The sequence below is a fragment of the Lontra canadensis genome, unplaced genomic scaffold (genome assembly GCF_010015895.1).
Source record: "Lontra canadensis isolate GAN:19392208 unplaced genomic scaffold, GSC_riverotter_1.0 scaffold1, whole genome shotgun sequence".
Lineage (NCBI taxonomy): Eukaryota > Metazoa > Chordata > Mammalia > Carnivora > Mustelidae > Lontra > Lontra canadensis.
The window spans coordinates 9,867,524-9,888,721 of record NW_022630995.1 but is presented as its reverse complement, the minus strand read 5'-3'; the positions used below and the strand labels follow the sequence as shown (position 1 = coordinate 9,888,721).

The window sequence follows — 21,198 nt, the reverse complement described above, 5'->3', positions numbered from 1 at the left end:
ACTGCCAACTTCCTGTGCTTGAATCCTACATGGGGGGAAGAAAAGGAAAAAATGAAGAACTAATTAAAATTAATAATAAATACCATAGTAATAGAGGCAACAGGGCAAAGCCCAAGGAGAGATAGATGACCAAAATGGGAGTGGTGGCCACAGTTCACTTGTGTGTGTCTGGCAGCCTGGGTAGCCCATGACTGTGACAATTTATTGGAGTCTTGGTCATTTTTATGAGTATTTGATATAGGAATGAAGAATATAGACTCTTCTTTCAGAGGACGAATTCTTTAGATGATATGTATGAAACAGTGCATTTAAACTTCATAGGTTAGAGTATTTATGGACTCTTTCTTAGTTGAAATTGGGAGACATATTTATTTTAGGTAAAATGATACTGTTGCTAGCCAGTGTATGACTTACTATGATTGTGAATTTATAAGAATTTAAGCTATGTTATAGAAGGCATGTATTGCATGGAGCAGTGGGTGTGGTGCATAAACAATGAATATTGGAACACTGAAAAATAAATTAAAAAAAAGAATTTAAGCTATGTCATCTGGTTTTATTCTGTATAGTTGAATTCAGATAATGATATGATAACACATTTTTTCCAGATTATAAAAAAAAACTGGAAACAGGAAAGGTATTTAATTGAAGGAAGATTTTATTTAAAGCTTTTTAATCATCTGTATAGAATTTTTAAGTGCCCAATGAAAAAGACGCCAGATGCAAGAATACCACAGAGCAATTTTCCTTGGTATATTAAATTGAGATAAGGGGATCTTCCCAGGATCAATGAGAAGCTGGCTTTTCTCTGCCTCACTACCATAGTACTATGAGTGCTATTATCCTATCCCCCATTATAGGTTAATTTAGTAGCTGAAACTCTGACTGCATGTACAAAATTCTTACAATTGTGTGTCAGGAGGAAAGAACACTTAAATATTACATGTCCTTCTGCTACTCCTCTGTACTGCATGTTGCTATCTTGCCACATAGGAATAGTGAAATCTTGTTTACTCAAATTCCATTCTTTTTCTCTCTCCAAGCCCTCACCCTACCCCACACTCACTTTCTTTTCATTTTTCATTTTTATTCGGGCTTAGGGACATTAAATATTGAAAAGCAGAGATGAGCTTTAAAAATTAAAAGGGAAGAAATAAAATGGCAAAATATTAGAGAGAAATGTTTTTATTGGCTTGTTTTATATTTATATACTTGTCTTATAGTAACTTATTTACTCTTTACTGTACCTAAAATAGAAAAAACTATCCAAAGTCAAGTATCTGAAATGAATACTATGAACCTTAATCTTTATGCAGTATTTATAAGAATAAACATACTCCCCGGGGTGCCTGGGTGGCTCAGTGGGTTAAAGCCTCTGCCTTTGGCTTAAGTCATGATCCCAGGGTCCTGGGATCGAGCCCCACATTGGGCTCTCTGCTCAGCAGGGAGCCTGCTTCCTCCTCTCTCTCTCTGCCTGCCTCTCTGCCTACTTGTGATCTCTGTCAAATGGATAAAATAAAATCTTTAAAAAAAAAAAAAAGAATAAACATACTCCCCTAAAATAATAAAGTATGCACTTGAAACACTGGAAAATATAGTGATAATGAGGTATGCAGAAAATAGTTAACAAGCAGGCCTGAACCTGCTATCTTTAGAAAGGACTGCTCACAAGGTTTGCCCTTGGTTAGAGTCTGGGAACTTAAGTCAAATACGATTCCTTATATTGATATAAAGTGTCCAGAAATGGTGAGAGTGCTTATTATACCTAATCTGTACAAACAACATCGTTTCTTCTGCACACCTGCTTTCCATCAGGGAGTGTGAAATTTTGATACCGCTAAGAGGAATGTACCATGTGATTGTTCTCCAATTAAAAACCTAGGGCACTGAGTTTATAATGAGCTTCCCTGGTAGACAACACTTCACACGTGTTGTCAAACTCATTGCTGGAGGAATTAACTCACCGTGTGATTCCACTGGGAAAGAGTCTTAGAAGCTGGTTTACTGCAGGTTTTATCTTATGTGCCTTGCTATTTGCTGATCTTGCTTGGTATCCTTTTGCTCTAATAAATATTAGCTGTGGATACACCAAATGCTAAATCCTCTGAAGCCTTCTAGTAAATCACCAGATCTGGGCATGTTCTTGAGGACCTCAGACATATAAGGTTGACTGACATATCTACATGAAGATATATGGATTCCAAATAAAAATATTTATTTAATACATACTATGTGAATGGAATTATGTTAAGTGAAGCCAAGGCAAGTATGGGCTTATTTTAAGAAATTCACAGTATAGTGGCTATCCATGCGTATATAAAAGACATATTCAACTAACTTAGTCAAAGCAGAATAAGAAATCTACAAGAAGCTTATTTCAAAGGCAGTTTTAAAGATGGAGACACCTCATCTTGTCTAAATTGCCAGGAAAGCTAAAAACATGTAAGTTAGCCTTAAAGGAACAAGTAGGTTTTGATAGGTTATGATACCTAGAGACAGGAGAAAGGGCATTTCAAAAGATTTCACTTACAGAGTTTCCCTTGAAACTTTGCAAATGGATAGGAGGTATAATAAAGTGAAATACAGAGCATATTGAGGACATAGAAAATATACTAATTGTTATTTATGAAACAAAGTGGAAATTTAAAGTTCTCTTGGTTAAAATCCTAATAATTCGACTGTATTATGTACAGCTCCGTTCCATGCAGAATTAATGGATTATTATAGAAGGACCATCAAAATCCCCTTGCACTTTAAAAGTGTTCCTTTTAAACTCACGTACATAACTTATGTTCTATTGGCTTCTAATTATGCTTTTTCTTTTCTACCTCTCCTTTGTTCAGGTCCATCATGAATAAGAGATGGGACTCAAACTCTTCAGAAAACTGGCATGATATTTGGAGTGTCAATGACACAGAGTATCACCTATACTCAGATATCAATATCACCTATGTGAACTACTATCTTCACCAGCCTCGAGTGGCAGCAATCTTCATTATTTCCTACTTTCTCATCTTCGTCCTGTGCATGGTGGGAAATACAGTAGTTTGTTTTACTGTGATGAGGAACAAACATATGCACACTGTCACTAATCTCTTTATCCTGAACCTGGCAATAAGTGATTTACTGGTTGGCATATTTTGCATGCCTATCACGCTGCTGGACAATATTATAGCAGGTATGTTGACTTGTGTATGGTGCAAGGATGAAAGGAGGCAATCGTAGCAGGTACATTCATTCATTCATTCATAAATTCTTATGGAGTCCAAGAAAGGCTCTGAGTACATACCCTCATAGGGTCTACATTTTAAAGGAGGAGAAAGACAATAAACAAATAGATACAGTATAAGTAGTCAGAGATTGATAAGAATTAGGGATAAAAATAAAGCAGGTGACAGAGATGAAGAGTAGAAACTTTTTTTTTAGAGTACTCACTGAAGGTCGTCGGAGAATGAAATCTAACATCCTTTACTAAAGACTTTGAATTTTCTTGTGTGGTTCAGGGCACATACAATGTAGAAATATTATTGGTAATAGTATGCAGTGTAAAGTTCAGAAACTGATAAATCTGGTTTCAATTGACCCAATATCTTCTATCTAACAGCGGGAATTGAGGCCCTCTTGTGGTTAGCGAGGGAGATTTCCAATAGTTTTTGAGGGAAGATGAGCAGCAATCCCAATGATTTCTCAAAAATGGTAGTTCATCTGTGATAAGGGATGAATGCCACACAAGTAACTCCACATTGTAGCGGTCTGGGTACTACCGTAGAGTCCCTCCGGCCTGTATGACTACTTCTCTAGTGCTACATCATGTACTCTGAAAGTGCGGTGTATCTCCAGCTCCCAGAACCATTTTGGTGCATAGCACCTGCTTACTAAGTATTTGTTGTAATTAATGAACGGTACTCACGATATTCATAGTCCAGATCTGTAGAAGAAAGAAAATGATGGGAGGTAGGTGAGGGGTGGGGTAACTGGGTGATGGGCATTCAGGAAGGCACCTGAAGTAAGAACTGGCTGTTGTATGCAGCTTATGAGTCGCCAAAGTCTACCTCTGAAGCTGTAACACAGTATATGTTAATTAAATTGAACTTAAATTTTAAAAAAATTTAAATGATACCATAGTTGCATAACAAAAATATTTAGAGCAACGTGAGCTCTGTCATAGTTCTTAGCCTTTCATAGCATTTTCAGTTTACTGAAGAATAAGAGGTTTCTTTTCGGATTTCTGTTTCCTTCCCTTCTCTGGAGCAGGAGCTGGGGAGAGTTGAAGAGTGCCTCTTTTAGCATCTGTACTCATCGATTCTGCATTTTGTGAGGTCTGGCATTAAAAATAAATTATCAAGAATGTACATTTTTTTAAATTTTTTATTAACATATAATGTATTATTAGCCCCAGGGGTACAGGTCTGTGAATCACCAGGTTTACACACTTCCCAGCACTCACCATAGCACATACAAGAATGTACATTTTTAAAACAAGGTACATTTTAAGATATTGTGTGAGGCAAAAAGAGTGAAAGAATTTATTTAAATTATTGTGATCACTCTCAAGAAATGTATTTTTCCAGTAAGAAATGCTCTCGGTATCTCCCTCCTATAAGTATTTATAATGAAATTATTATCTCAGCTTCTCCATACACATTATTACCCTTCCTTACCCCTAGTTACTCTATACTGTATAGTACTCTCCTATTTCTAAGCAACTTGTTTCCATAATGTATTCCATAATGAAACCATAATGTTTCCATAATGTATTATTTTCACGTTGCGGGAGAGGTACATTAGTTATATGAGTCCTCTCTTACCACAAGAGGTAGTTTCCCTCACCAGACTCCACTAAAATGACATAGAACAAAAGAACGTAAATGCATAGAAACTGTCAGATACTGCTGAATAGGAAGTTGGGAAAGCAGGATTGGCTGGAATCGTGTACAAATGCAATCAGATGCATATATATAGACATACAAATACACATTCACACTCTTTGTCTCCTCTCATTTTCCCAGTGTAATTAGAATTTTTTAAGTCAGTATGCAGAGAATACATTCCTATCGTTACATGTATCTTAGCCCTGCTGAGGCATGCCAAGTGCTAGGATATCAATGTCTATCTTATAAAATGTATTCTTGAATTTAACCATATTTTGATTTGCTTAGTTTGGGGTATGTACCTATAAGTCACGTATCCTCAAATTCTCTTCCGGGAGTGTTAATATCTTGTAAACACCTTCAAATGTATCAGGCAACCTGTGAATTGCATCTTTTTTCTGGAGAGCCACCCCCTGGTGCTCTCCACCCTTGTGTTCTATTCAGACATCTTACCCTTCAGGCATGGAGATCAGTGGCTACTGCTCTGGGATGTCCCTTCACTGAGACGCTAACGATTCTCTTCACGTCTCTTTTCTGGAGCCATGTCTTCTTTCTTGGTCAATTCTCTATCACTTTCCTGAGAAAGTGTGCATTAAGAGTTAAAAAAAATGAGATCTGGTTTGTCTGCAATTATACTTATTCTGCCCTCATATTGGATTATAGTTAGCTGCATAAAGTATTCAAGGATATTGTTATTGCTGAGAAACCTGACATTACTGCTAAAAAATCTAAAGACATTACATGTTTGCTTCTTTTATCCTGATTTGCATTTTGTTTTTTCTCCTGAAAATTCCTAGGACTTCTCTTTACCTTTAGTGTTCTGAATTTCAGGCAATTTTGCCTTGAAAAAATCTTTTTTATTTTTTGTTTATTGTGTTGGACACAAACCAGGCCCTTTCAATCAAAATTAGAATGCCTCTTAATCCTGGGGAATTTTCTTGTATAATTCCCTTCCATTTTACCTTTTTCAATTCCTATTAGATATTGGAGGTTCTGGGTTGCTGTTTTTTAAAAAAATCTTTTTCATTCTCTCTTCCTAATTGTTCCATTTTCAAATATTTTCTCAATTTTCTCTTGCAGACATTATATTGAGTTCTATATTGTCATGTTTATAATTCTTTGAGCTATTTTCATTTTCTGCATGTTTCTTACACTATCAGGCACATTTCATCGATGAAATGTGTTGTATCTGAGGGTTTTTTTTTTAATTTTAATCCCAGTTACTTGTTTTATATTACTTTCAGGTGTACAAGATAAGGATTCAAAAATTACACACACCACCTGGTGCTCCTCATGACAAGTACATGCCTTAATCCCCATCACCTGCTTAACCCATCCTCCCACCCACCTCCCCTTTGATGACCATTAGTTTATTCTCTATAGTTCAGACCCTGTTTCTCAGTTTGTCTTTTCCCCTAAGCTGGTTTGTTTTGTTTCTTAAATTCTGCATAGGAGTGAAATCATATGGTATTTATCTTTCTCTGACAGGCTTATTTTGCTTAGCATTATACTCTCTAGGTCCACCCATGTAGTTGCAAACTGCAAGATTTCATTCTTTTTTGTGGCTGAATAATATTCCATTGCATGTATATATGTGTGTGGGGGATTGCACACATATATATGCATATATATGTATATATATATAAAGCTATACATATACACACAACTTTACATAAATATACACATACCACCTTGCATATATACACATACCACATTGCATATGTATGTATATACACATACACACATCATTTTGAAGATCCATATATACCACATTGCATATATATATCACATTGCATATATATACCACACATATGTATATACCACATTGCATATATGTGTATACCTCATTGCATACACACACACACACACACACACATACCACATCTTTATCCATTCATCAATCAATGGGAAACTTGGCTGTTTCCCTGATGCTAAGTGCTGATGAACATCTTTTCATATGTCTATTGGGCACCTGTACGTTGTCATTGGAGAAATGTCTGCTCATGTCATCTGCCTATTTTTTAATGGGGTTATTTGATTTTTGGGTGCTGAGTTGTTTAAGTTCTTAAATTCTTTGTTAAGTTCTTTATATATCTTCTTCAATCACATAGGTTGCCTTTTAGTTTTGTTGACTGCCTTTGCTATGCCAAAGCTTTTTATTTTGATAAAGTCCCAATATTTTTTAATAATTTTTAAAATTTATTTTCAGCATAACAGTATTCATTGTTTTTGCACCACACCCAGTACTCCATGCAATCCGTGCCCTCTCCAATACCCACCACCTGGTTCCCCCAACCTCCCACCCCCCACCCTTCAAAACCCTCAGATTGCTTTTCAGAGTCCATAGTCTCTCATGGTTCACCTCCCCTTCCAATTTCCCTCAACTCCCTTCTCCTCTCCATCTCCCCTTGTCCTCCATGCTATTTGTTATGCTCCACAAATCAGTGAAACCATATGATAATTGACTCTCTCTGCTTGACTTATTTCACTCAGCATCATCTCTTCCAGTCCCATCCATGTTGCTACAAAAGTTGGGTATGCATCCTTTCTGATGGAGGTATAATACTCCATAGTGTATATGGACCACATCTTCCTTATCCATTTGTCCATTGAAGGGCATCTTGGTTCTTTCCACAGTTTGGCAACTGTGGCCATTGCTGCTATAAACATTAGGGTACAGATGGCCCTTCTTTTCACTACATCTGTATCTTTGCGGTAAATACCCAGTAGTACAATGGCAGGGTCATAGGGAAGCTCTATTTTTAATTTCTTGAGGAATCTCCACACTGTTCTCCAAAGTGGCTGCACTAACTTGCATTCCCACCAACACTGTAAGAGGGTTCCCCTTTCTCCACATCCCCTTCAACACATGTTGTTTCCTGTCTTGCTAATTTTAGCCATTCTAACTGGTGTAAGAGGGTATCTCAATGTGGTTTTAATTTGAATCTCCCTGATGGCTAGTGATGATGAACATTTTTTCATGTGTCTGATAGCCATTTGTATGTCTTCATTGGAGAAGTGTCTGTTCATATCTTCTGCCCATTTTTTGATATGATTGTCTGTTTTGTGTGTGTTGAGTTTGAGGAGTTCTTTATAGATCCTGGATATCAACCTTTTGTCTGTACTGTCATTTGCAAATATCTTCTCCCATTCCGTGGATTGCCTCTTTGTTTTCTTGACTGTTTCCTTTGCTGGGCAGAAGCTTTTGATTTTGATGAAGTGCAAAAGTTCATTTTCGCTTTTGTTTCCTTTGCCTTTGGAGACATATCTTGAAAGAAGTTGCTGTGGCTGATATCGAAGAGGTTACTGCCTTTATTCTCCTCTAGGACTTTATTCTCCTCTAGGATTCTGATGGATTCCTGTCTCACATTGAGGTCTTTTATCCATTTTGAGTTTATCTTTGTGTACGGTGTAAGAGAATGGTTGAGTTTCATTCTTCTACATATAGCTGTCCAGTTTTCTCAGCACCATTTATTGAAGAGACTGTCTTTTTTCCACTGTATATTTTTTCCTGTTTTGTCAAAGATTATTTGACCATAGAGTTGAGGGTCCATATCTGGGCTCTCTACTCTGTTCCACTGGTCTATGTGTCTGTTTTTATGCCAGTACCATGCTGTCTTGGTGATCACAGCTTTGTAGTAAAGCTTGAAATCAGGTAACATGATGCCCCCAGTTTTATTTTTGTTTTTCAACATTTCCTTAGCGATTTGGGTTCTCTCCTGATTCCATACAAATTTTAGGATTATTTGCTCCAGCTCTTTGAAAAATACTGGTGGAATTTTGATCAGAATGGCATTAAAAGTATAGATTGCTCTAGGCAGTATAGATATTTTAACAATGTTTATTCTTCCGATCCAAGAGCATGGAATGGTATTCCATCTTTTTGTGTCTTCTTCAATTTCTTTCATGAGTGTTCTGTAGTTCCTCAAGTACGATCCTTTACCTCTTTGGTTAGGTTTATTCCCAGGTATCTTATGGTTCTTGCTGCTATAGTAAATGGAATCGATTCTCTAATTTCCCTTTCTGTATTTTCATTGTTAGTGTATAAGAAAGCCACTGATTTCTGTACATTGACTTTGTATCCTGCCTGGTTGCTGAGTTGCTGTATGAGTTCTAGTAGTTAGGGGGTGGAGTCTTTTTGGGTTTTCCATATAAAGAATCATGTCATCTGCGAAGAAAGAGAGTTTGACTTCTTCATTGCCAATTTGGATACCTTTTATTTCTCTTTGTTGTCTGATTGCTGTTGCTAGGACTTCTAATACTATGTTGAACAAGAGTGGTGAGAGTGGGCATCCTTGTCGTGTTCCTGATCTCAACGGGAAGGCTACAAGCTTTTTCCCATTGAGGATGATATTTGCTGTGGGTCTTTCATAGATAGATTTTATGAAGTTCAGGAATGTTCCCTCTATCCCTATACTTTGAAGTGTTTTAATCAGGAACAGATACTGGATTTTGTCAAATGCTTTTTCTGCATCAATTGAGAGGACCATGTCCCAATATTTTTTGTTTGTTTCCTTTGCCTCTGGAGACATATCAAGAAAAAAGTTACGATGTCAGAGAAGTTACTTTCTGTGTTCTCCTCTAGGATTTTTATGGTTTCAAGTTTATTTTTGTGTATGTTATAAGAAAGTGGCCCAGTTTTCCCAACACTATTTGTTGAAGAGACATTCTTTTTCCCATTCAATATTCTTTCTTGATTTGTGGAAGATTAACTGCCAATATACTTATGGGTTTATTTCTGGGTTTTCAATTTTGTTCCATTGATCTATGTATCTATTTTTTTGCTAATACAATACTGTTTTGATTACTACAGCTTTGTAATATAACTTGAAGTCTGGGATTGTGATGCCTCCAGCTTTGCTTTTCTTTTTCAAGATTGTTTTGGTTATTTGGGGTCTTTTGTGGTTGCATATAAATTTTAGGATTGTTTGTTCTAGTTCTGTGAAAAATGCTGTTTGTATTTCGATAGGCATTGGGAATATAAACATTTTACCAATATTTGTTTTTCTAATCCATAAGCATAGAATTTTTTCCATTTCTTTATGTCATCTTTCATCAGTGTTTTATGGTTTTCAGAGTACAGGTCTTTTACCTCTGATTAGGTTTCTTCCTAGGTATCTTATTTGTGGTGCAATTTTAAATGGGATTGTTAATTTCTCTTTCTGCTGCTTCAGTACTAGCATATAGAAATGCAACAGATTTCTGTACATTAATTTGTATCCTTTACTGAATTGGTGTATCAGTTCTAGCAGTTTTTTGGCAGTCTTTCAGATTTTCAGTATGGATTATCAGGTCATCTGCAAATAGTGAAAGTTTTACTTCTTCCTTACTTATTTGGATGCCTTTTATTTCTTTTTCTTGTCTGATTTCTGTGACTAGGACTTATGGTACTATGTTGAATAAAAGTGGTGAGAGTGGACATCCTTCCCTTATTCCTGATCTTAGGAGAAAAGCTCGTAGTTTTTCCTCATTAAGGATGATGTTAGCTGTGGGTTTTTCATATTTAGCCTTTATTATGTTGAGGTATGTTCCCTCTAAACCTACTTTGCTGAAGGTTTTTATCATGAATAATGTTGAATCTTGTCAAATACTTTTTCTGCCCCTATTGAAATGATCATATAGTTGTTATCCTTTCTCTTATTGATACATATGTGTTGATTGATTTGTGAATATTGAACCACTCTTGCAAGCCATGAATAAACCCCACCTCGTTGTGGTGAATAATTTTTTTAATGTATTATTGGATTCAGTTTGCTAGTATTTTGTTGACGATTTCTGCATCTCTGTTCTCCAGAGATACTGACTTATAGTTCTCTTTTTTATGGTGTCTTTATTGGGTTTGGTATTAGGGTAATGCTGGCCCCATACAGTGAGTTTGGAAGTGTTCCTTCCTTTTCTATTTTTTGAAATAGTTTGAAGAGAATACGTATTAACTCTACTTTAAAGGCTTGGTAGAATTCACCTTGAAGCCATCTATCTGGTCCAGGAGCTTTTGTTGGGAGTTTTGTGATTACTGATACAATTTCTTTGTTGGTAATTGGTCTGTTCAACTTTTCTATTGCTTCCTGTTTCAGTTTTGGTAGGTTATATGTTTCTAGGAATTTATCCATCTCTTCTAGGTTGTATATTCTCATAACTGTTTTATATTTCTGTGGTGTTGGTTGTTGTTTTTTCTCATTTGTAATTTTATTTGTGTCCTGTCTCCTTTTTTCTTTATATGTCTGGCTATTTTCCTCTATTTGATTTATATTGGTTTTCTCTTAAGTTTCTTTTTTCCTTTTTGTTATAGTCACTTTTATATTTGAGTTTTCCCTTATGTCAGTTGCTGCTTAGCTGTTTGTGTTTCAAAGTGAGACACAATGTGGCTGACTTGGACCTCTCTGTGCCTTAAATTCGAGGTCAGGCCAACTCTCGACATCATTAGTTTGGGCCATTCACTGGGAAATCCACGACTGTCAAAATCTGCACAACAGTCTTCTTGGAAGGATTACATTCCTCAGAAAGAAATTCTGATCTATTGCCTTAGGAATCCTAATACCGGCTGCTACATTCCAGAGCCCAGTGGGTCTCTGGGCCACAGTACTGGGTAGAGAATATTTTTACTTAATCCTTGGGCATCATCGCGGTACCCACTCCACCCTCATCTAGAGAGTCAGAGTCTAGAGCCACTTTGCTTCCACCTCCTGATACTAACTTCCATCCTTATGCCGGCCAGGGGAAAAGCAAGGGGCATCTGGTTACATTTATTCATAACTCAGCCAACTGTGTTATTTTCCCAGCTTCACATTCTTTCTATTTGAGTTTTCTTTTCCCTAGTGCTTTCATTTTAATGGAATTTAGTGAGGGAGGTGAGATAAATCATGTGCGTATTCTTTATTTTTGACCAAAGGCTATTCACGCTCCTTTTGTTTAATATTATAACAGCCAAATAATTCTAGGACTGGGAAAACATGCTCTCTCTTGGTTTCTCTGGGAAAACATGCTCTCTCTTGGTTTCTACTCAGTAGAGTTACTCAAGCATCTATTTTAAGATGGTCTGGATAGATGACAAATAGTTTTTTTAGATATACTTGCATTAGATTTGGGGGAATATTTAAAATTAGTAAGAAAGCTTAAAAATAAGTTGCACAGGGGCGCCTGGGTGGCTCAGTGGGTTAAGCCTCAGCCTTCGGCTCAGGTCATGATCTCAGGGTCCTGGGATCGAGCCCCGCATCGGGCTCTCTGCTCAGCAGGGAGCCTGCTTCCTCCTCTCTCTGCCTGCCTCTCTGCCTACTTGTGATCTCTGTCAAGTAAATAAAATCTTTAAAAAAAAGATACGTTGCACAATCTTTTTAAAAAATGAATGTTGTATATTTCTCAGATTTTTAAAATTTATCTTTTGGGAAACTAGAACAGTTACTAGTGGAAGAATATTACTTTCCTAAAATAGTAGATGGGTGGTTATATCAACCTGTTATATTTCTTTTATAAACATGCTAGTAAATGAGGTTTGATTAGAAAGTAACTCAAATAGACTGATTTTGTTCATGCAAAGTGCTCTTTATTCTCAAAGTATGTCTTAGTTAGCTCAGGCTGCTATAAAAAAATACCACAGACTAGGTGGCTTAAACAATAAGACATTTATCTTCTGTTTCAGAGGCTAGACGTTGGAGATCAGGGTGATAGCATGGTCAGGTTCTTGGTGAGGGTCCTATTTTTGGTTTGTAGGCAGCCACATTCTTGCTGTGTGCTCACAGGGACTTTCCTCAGTACATGTTCATGGAAAGGAAAACTCTCTTTCTTCTTCTAATGGCAGTAATCCCATCATGTGGGCACCACTCCTGTGGCATTATCTAAATGTAGTTACTTTCCAGAGGCCCCTCCTCTAAATACATTAGGGCTTAAGGCTTCAATATATGAATTTAAATGGGGGGGAACACAAATATTTACTCTATAACAATGTAAATTGTCTCATTACATAATATATGAATAAATACTAATCTTATTTATAACAATGTAAATTGTCTCATTACATAATATATGAATAAATGCTGATCTTATTTATTCTACATGAACCTCTTATTCCTCATAATTTATGGGGTATATTTCCAAATTATAAAACCAATATACTTCCTGTCTTATTCATTTAAAGGGCTTTATTGCATAAGGGTTAATGGTTTAGGCTCTAGAACCATACAGCTGGGGTTGAAATCCTAAATATGTTGCTAAGTAGCTGTGGAAAGGCATGTGATATTTGTGTATTTATTACCTAGTCTACATCATGAGGAGGAGAATAAGCCTTCAAAAACCTGTTTGGGGAATTAGCTAAGTTAATAGATACTAAGCACTTACTACAATGCCTAGAATGTTGTAACTACTGCATTATGTTTTGACATTATTAGTAGTATACTAAAAATAGAGCTCTGAGATATTAATGAAAATAATGGAAAACAATGATTGTTCCCTGGATATCATTTAGGAAATAGTTGCATCAGTCTTGATTTCATGCTTTTCTGTTCATATTTTTGGTGAGAATAAAAAAAATCCATCTACATATATGATCTACTCAAAGACTGTTTCTTATCCCTTTCAGGATGGCCCTTTGGAAGCACAATGTGCAAGGTCAGTGGATTCATCCAAGGAATATCAGTTGCGGCTTCAGTCTTTACTTTAGTTGCCATAGCTGTGGATAGGTAAGTCAGCACCAAAATCGGAATCTGGTGAAAAATGTATAATCTACTATATTTGCCAAATCTGCCCCAAATTTTATCTGTAATATCCAGTCTTTTAAGAGCACAGCGTATATCTGCTAAAGGTTCAGTAATAAAATAAAACTACTAAAGTTTCCGTTTTTAAAATTAAATAATTAGGGATGACACGTGTCTTATTTGGGGCTGTTATAATAAGACACCATCAACTGCATGTCTGAAACAACAGAAATTTATTTCTCACCGTTCTGGAGGCTGGGGCAAAAGTCAGGATGCCAGTAGCTTCTGTGTCTGGTGAGAGAACTTTTCCTGGTTTGCAGAGGGGCATTTTCTCCAAGGAACCAGGAGCTCTAGTCTCCTCTTTTTAAAAGGTCACTAATTCTATCATGAGGACACCACCCTCTTGATCTCATTTGAACCTAATTAGTTCTAACTACCATCCAATCAGAGTTAAGACCCTGACACTTATTCAAGGTATGAATTTTGAGGGGACACAAAGTCTACAACATCATAGTTATACTATTTTTCACTACAATCAAATTTTCTAGTGATAGAAATGTGAAATCTAAAATTTTATCCAGATTTTAAGAGAAAATTTAATCATCATTTACACATAGTGTTGAGGTGTGCCTGTACTGCGCTGGTCTGTATATCATCTAAAACACATTAGACAGGGATGCCTGGGTGTCTCAGATTGTTAGGCATCTGCCTTTGGCTCAGGTCATGATCTCCAGGTCCTGGGAATGAGCCCCACGTTGGGCTCCCAGCTCAGCAGAGAGCCTGCTTCTCCCACTGCCCCTCAAATGAATAAATAAAATCTTAAAAAAAAATAAAACAAGTTAGACAAAGTGCTGCCTAAAGAAGTTCACATTCTGGTAGAGGCAGAGAGATATGTTAACAAATACTTACAAGTAATACTCTCTACTATAACAAACTGTACAAAGGAGAGAGTGATCAAGTTACCTTTCAGGATAGGGAGTGTCAAGTTCACAGAAGAGGTCATAACTGATTGCTCAAGATTTAGAAACTAACTTTGGGAAGAAATAGAGGAAAGAGCATCTCTTAAGACAGGGATATATATATATAGATATCTATATGGACTTGAAGTGGAGGATACTTATCAAGAGAAGCACAGAGAGGCAGGCCAGCTAGAACATGGGAAGGTGGAATGGCACCTTAGGTGTGACCATTTCTCCCACAGAAAGAGGCAAGTGGGTTTTCTATGGGCTTGTCTTCCATTTGTTCTGAAGACATCAGGGAACTACTGAAGTCTTTTATATGGGGGAGTAATTACTAGACTTCATTTTAGGAAAACAGAAATGGTTTGGAGTTGTATAAGACTGGAGAAAGGAAGAACAGTTAAACTTTTGTAACAACTTAGGTGGGAGAGGATGTAAGGCAGTGGCAATGGCAATTAAGAGATATTTGGGAGAGAAACTGAATAATGCCCCAAAAACCAAAATGCTTTAGAATTGTTGACATCAAAAACCAACTTGGTAGATTGTGTTTTAAATATTAATCTATTTCTAAGAACCCATATTATACATCTAGCTTTTTGGTTTCCATTTAAAGAGAACAGAATTTGCAATATATGCTAACAAGCGCATGCCAAAGGTATCTTTTTATATTAAAATTTGGGAGCCAATTATTTCCAAATTTACTACATTCTATTGCTATTTTGCTAAATCATTTTTTGATGTACTAATTTATACTAATACTTATTTTATACTAGTAAATAATGCTACTACTAAATTATTTTGTTGTGAATATAGTACTAAACCTTAATTTTACAATTATTTATGTTACCTCTACAGTGAATAAAAGAAATATCCTTTGTATTTTATACTTGCATCTTGAGCTTATCAGATTTAGAATTATATATCCCTAAGTTTCTCTTTCACTGTTTCTACAATGCCTCCTAAGCAGAGATATCATTTTAAAAAGGTTAAAACAATAAGCATATTGTGCTATGTTTACTCAAGGGATAATGGTATATGAGGTAAAATCAATTAACTAGGTCCATGTATTTCAAAATGCATACATTTCAGAAGCATACAATCTCAAAGCTATGCAATGATGCATGTGATATGGTGCCATAATATAGAAATTAAAATGTTATAAATGCAGGCGAATACTGTCAAAGCCTAAAAACATTGACAGGAATGACATATAGCAACTTTAGATTTCTGAGGAAAGTGGAATAGTAGATTAGGATTGAATAGACCACCTACCAAAAAAATTTCATCTCTGTCATGTTTTAGGTCTTTTAAAAAGTGATGAACTATGGTCATGTGCCATGACACACCCTTTGCTCTCTGCTTTCCCAACCATGTGTCATTTCTCTAGAGTTTCAGTTTTCTGTTGCAGTGTAACAAGTCAGCTCCCAAAACAAACCACTTAGTGGCTCATGACGCTCATGAATCTATGACAAGGGCAGCTTCACTGACTGGAAACATATACCTTGTTTCTGCTCCACTTGGCATCAGAGAGGGAGTTCTAAGACCAAGAAGGAAGCCTTTTCCTAATGTTGGTGCCCAGACTGGGAAGACTTGAACATCGAGGAGCGAGAACTGGGGCTTCTCAGGCCCTGCATGGACGCTGCAGTATGGCAGCTTCAAGGTAGCTGAGCTTCTCATGTCTGTCCAAGGCATGGGTATCCTAAGAGAGTGTGTCCGTGAAAATCACATAGTGTCCCTTGTGCATCCTGTTCCTTAGAAATGAGTCACAAAGGCCATTCAATGGACGTTGGAGGGCATGTTCAAGAATTTAGACCTGTATTAAAACCACCACACCTTCATCTCTATCTGAACTACTGGCACCCAAATGCATTTCTCAGGGTCGGCTCTTGGAGAAAGCCAAACTACAAAAAAAAAAAAAAAAAATCTCCCAAACCTATTTCTCCAGATTAACTTCACCTACAAATCCAACAACCCACCACCTCAAAATAAACAAACCCAGAATTGAACTTTCTTCCCTACCAGTCCTACACACACACACACACACACAAACTAAACAAAAAGCTCCTTTTCTTATTTTTCCCAGCCAAGGAACGGCAGGATCACACATCCAATCTAAATGAAAATCTTGGGATTTATTCTTGAACTTTATTTCTCTCTCCAACTTCTTTCTAGTCACTCTTCAAATCCCGTCAGTTCTGGGTGCTCACTGGTCCTGAACAAGGCACCATCCCCCATTGCTTGAGAGAGAAAACTGAGATTTTTTTCTTTTCCTAAGTGGTGTGGTGATTAATTTTATATGTGAACTTGACCGTGCCAGGAGGTACCCAGATATTTGGTCAAATGTTATCCTGGGTGTGTTTGGTGAGATTAACTTTTGAATCCATAGGCTGAGTAAAAGATTGCCGGCGTTCATCTGGGAGGCCCTTATTCAACAAATTGAAGACCCAAATACGAACAAAAAGGCTGACCTTTCTGCAAGTGAGAGAGTATTGCTCCTGCCTAAGTTTTTGAGCTGAGACATCAGGTTTTTTCTGTCCTCAAACTACAACCTTAGATCTCCTGGGGTATGAGTCTGATAGCTTCTAGACTGGAACTTGTATCAGTGGCTGTCCTGTTCTCAGGCCTTCAGATTTGAACTGGAAGCCCAGTTGGCTCTCCCGTGTCTCCATTTTGCCAGCTGCAGGGACTTCTCAACTTCCAAAACTGCATGAACCAATCCTGTAAAATAAGTATCTTTCCATATATTTATACATACTGTTGGCTCTGTATCCCTAGAGAACCCTGACTAATGCAATGGCCAAGTCTAAATTCTAGCAGGATTTTAGCATAATTAAACAATATTTTCCTTGCCTGTTTCCTGGCAGAGAGCATTTTCTATCATGTTCATCTTTGTCTCTCTGAACACACACACACACACACACACACACACACACACACACACACACATATTTGTTGAATGAATGAAAAAAGATTGATGCCCCAACAGTTGGTTTACAAAAAGAACAAGATACCTAGAATTGTGCCTATGAAGGTACCCATAATTTAATGATGAGTAGATAGGGAGACTCTTTAATTAGAAGATTAAAAGAGAACTTGGAAGTTAAGAGAGCAGACCTTACACATGCTGCAATGAAGGACAACAGAGCAATCAATGTTCAAGTTAATTAGTATATGAAGCTATGTGAGATAAATTAATATGGAGCTGCTGCTGAGCCATTAAAAGCTTTAAGTTTTCTTACCTGCAGATCTGGAAAGTAATAATTTTCATTTTTCCACTTTACAGAGTCATTACAAAAACCAAAGATTAAATAGGTGATTGTACTTTGAAAAATATAATATTATATAGTTGTATACGGTATGACTATAATTATCATAGTGAGTATGAATAATAGCACCAAAACTCACAATGCCAAAATTGCAGTTAAATGCAATCAGGGTTATGCTATGTACTGAGATTGAATTTCCATGCTCACCAGAGGACATACAACGTCTGGAAGGCATGTAATATAACTCATAATGGAAACTCTCAGACTGTCATAGCTGTGACTCAAGCCACCAAAACACTTAGTGGCTTGAAACAAAAATGCTTAAACGAATCTACTGTTTGGTTGGGTGCCTCTGCGTCATCACTCAAGCTTCTATATGTCATGCTTGCTAATGTTCAATTGGCCAAGCACAGAGATGACATGGGAAGGGGCCACAGAAAGTCATGAGGGAGAGTTTAACAATGGACTCTAGAGCCAAACTACCTGTGTTAAAATTATGTGTAGCTGTGGACAAGATTTTTTTTTTTTTTAGTTTTTCTAGACCTATTTTGCTATTTTTTAAGTGGGTAAGTTTAAAGAGACAATTAATGCAAACCAATGAGAAAGAGTCTGGAACAGAATACTAAGTATTCATGTTCAATATCTGCTAGTTACAATGGTCACTTTTATTATTAATAGTGATTAATATACTGTCTGATACTCAACTTATTCATATTTTGAGATGAAATTTATATCTGTCACAAAAAACACCAATGCATGCCCCTCTGTTGCTAATGGTAACTTCATTTTTTGAGAGGAACATGAATGGGAGAATTAAATTTAATTCACAACTTGGTCAGAAGTTTTAAGGCAATGTTCCACTGATACTTGCTTTTAATTGCAGGTTCCAGTGTGTTGTCTACCCTTTTAAACCAAAGCTCACTATCAAGGCAGCATTTGTCATTATTGTGGTCATCTGGGTCCTGGCCATTGCCATTATGTCCCCATCTGCAATAATGTTACATGTAGAAGAAGAAAAATATTACCAAGTGAGACTCAACTCCCAGAATAAAACCAGTCCAGTCTACTGGTGCCGGGAAGACTGGCCAAATCAGGAAATGAGGAAGATCTACACCACTGTGCTGTTTGCCAATATCTACCTGGTTCCCCTGTCCCTCATTGTCATCATGTATGGAAGGATTGGAATTTCACTCTTCAAGATGACAGTACCCCACACAGGCAAGCAGAAGCAGGAACAGTGGCACATGGTGTCCAAGAAGAAACAGAAGGTCATTAAGATGCTCCTGATCGTAGCCCTGCTTTTTATTCTCTCCTGGTTGCCTCTGTGGACACTGATGATGCTCTCAGACTACGCTGACCTGTCTCCAAATGAGCTGCAGGTCATCAACATCTACATCTACCCTTTTGCACATTGGCTAGCCTTTTGCAACAGCAGTGTCAATCCCATCATTTATGGTTTCTTCAATGAGAATTTTCACCGTGCTTTCCAAGATGCTTTTCACCTCCAGCTCTGCCAAAAAAGAGCAAAGCCCAAGGAAACCTACACTCTAAGAGCTAAAGACAATGTGATCATAAATACATCTCATCAGTTAGCCCAGGGACTTACCATTCAAAATTTGCATGAGGAAAATTTGCCTTGTAGGAAAAGTACTGAAAAACCCAAACAAGAATTGATGATGGAAGAATTAGGGGAAGCTACTCACAGCAATGAGATTTTAAAAGAGCTGGTATAATGATTTTTTTTAGATTTATTTATTTATTTATTTGACAGAGAGAGATCACAAGTAGGCAGAGAAGCAGGCAGAGAGAGAGAAGGGGGAAGCAGGCTCCCTGCTGAGCAGAGAGCCCGATGTGGGGCTTGATCCCCGGACCCTGAGATCATGACCTGAGCTGAAGACAGAGGCTTAACCCACTGAGCCACCCAGGCGCCCCTGGTATGATGATTTTAACTATACTCTGTGTTATATATAGAAATACTCTTGCTTTCTATAGCTTTGCATTTCAGTTCTTTCTGAGAATGTTCTAAAGAAAACATGTACTGAAACCCTCTCTGGACAGAAGTGGAAAAAGCAGTCTTATGTTCATATTCAATCTTACGTTATACAAACTATATAGTGACTCACATACGAATTTGCCTGGATGAATCCATTTTCTAGGAACAATTTTCAAAGCCTGACCTTTTCCATTTTAGCCATTTGTATATGAGTCAAGCATGTGCATTATGGGTGTACCACTAAAGACAACACACACCCATTTTCCCCAAATGGTGATAAATGGGCAGTTCTTTGCATAAGAGTACATTTCCTCAATTCCATCTTTGCTTTTGGAGTTGAAATTTTAGACTAGAGAATTACTTGTGTTTTTAAAATATACTTAGGTTTCTTAGAAATAATGGCAATAGCAAATAGATGCTATTTCTTTTAAAGAGTACAGTTAAAGTTGGTGAGAGAATAACATTGTTGGCTTTTTAATATTTTCATAAATAGGGGCACCTGTGTGGCTCAGTTGGTTAAGCATCCAGCCCCCTTTTGTTGTCAATAATTTTTTATTATGTTCAATTAGCCATCATACAGTATGTCATTACTTTTTTATTTCAACTCAGGTCATGATTTCAGGGTCCTGTGTTGGGCTCCCAGTTCAGCAGGAAGTCTGCTTCTCCTTCTCTGTCTGCCGCTCCCTCTGCTCATGCCCTCAATCTCTTTCTTTTGCAAACAAATCTTTAAAAAAATTTTTCATAAATAAAATTCATGCTCTAGCTACAACCATGTTTCTTACAGAGGTGACTCGGGACCCCAATTTGACCCCCTCTCTGGTAGAATCTCTGACACAAAGATGCAAATCCTTTAATAATGCAGTGGTTGGCAGAAGAATGACCGCTCTCCTTTGTAGTGCTTAGTCAACGATGTTCAGCAATCATTATAAGACTCCCATAAAGTCTATACAGAACAGGACCAATTATTCCAGATTTCCTACTGGGCACAGCATTTAAATCCGGCACTCTTACTGAATTTGTAAATTAGTACCACTGTTAAAAAGAGACTTACAAACCCTTGGATTCTGCTGTGTTTCAACTATATAATAATACCAGCTGTAAATGATAGCTTTTATTCTAGGGTGAGATTAGTCCCTAGAAAATTTGAAAATATAATAGATAGTTTGGCAAACAAAAATAAATCTCTTGGTTTAGACCTAATGTGTTTTTCCAGTCATTCATGTGGTTCAAGCTAAAAGCCTTTCAACATTATGGGCCTTTGAGAAAATAACTGTTGAGTTTTCAACTGAATTGAGCTACAGGAGATCTGAATATACAAGTGTTATTCCTACAACCAGGAAGGGCAACTTTGGAAGTTTATGTACAGAATCTGACCTTATATTCCTTTGCCCTCATTTACTAAAATACTGTGTACAGTAGATG

General features: G+C 37.0%; 1 protein-coding gene across 1 annotated transcript; it reads left to right on the top strand.

The window, feature by feature from the left end:
- Positions 1–2,751: 2,751 nt before the first annotated feature.
- Positions 2,752–19,516, top strand: NPFFR2 (neuropeptide FF receptor 2). The gene is made up of 3 exons (XM_032862637.1): positions 2,752–3,178; positions 13,444–13,543; positions 18,667–19,516. Exons 1-3 carry the CDS (start codon positions 2,851–2,853, stop codon positions 19,514–19,516), a joined length of 1,278 nt encoding a protein of 425 aa, XP_032718528.1. The 5' UTR covers positions 2,752–2,850.
- The last annotated feature ends 1,682 nt before the right edge of the window (positions 19,517–21,198 follow it).

What these genes read in the sequence shown, in the direction of transcription:
- NPFFR2 (XM_032862637.1), top strand. Translation starts at nt 2,851, where the DNA reads ATGAATAAGAGATGGGACTCAAACTCTTCAGAAAACTGGCATGATATT. An exon ending in GCTGGACAATATTATAGCAG is followed by an intron (nt 3,179 to 13,443) that starts GTATGTTGACTT and finishes TATCCCTTTCAG; the next exon opens with GATGGCCCTTTGGAAGCACA. An exon ending in GTTGCCATAGCTGTGGATAG is followed by an intron (nt 13,544 to 18,666) that starts GTAAGTCAGCAC and finishes TTTTAATTGCAG; the next exon opens with GTTCCAGTGTGTTGTCTACC.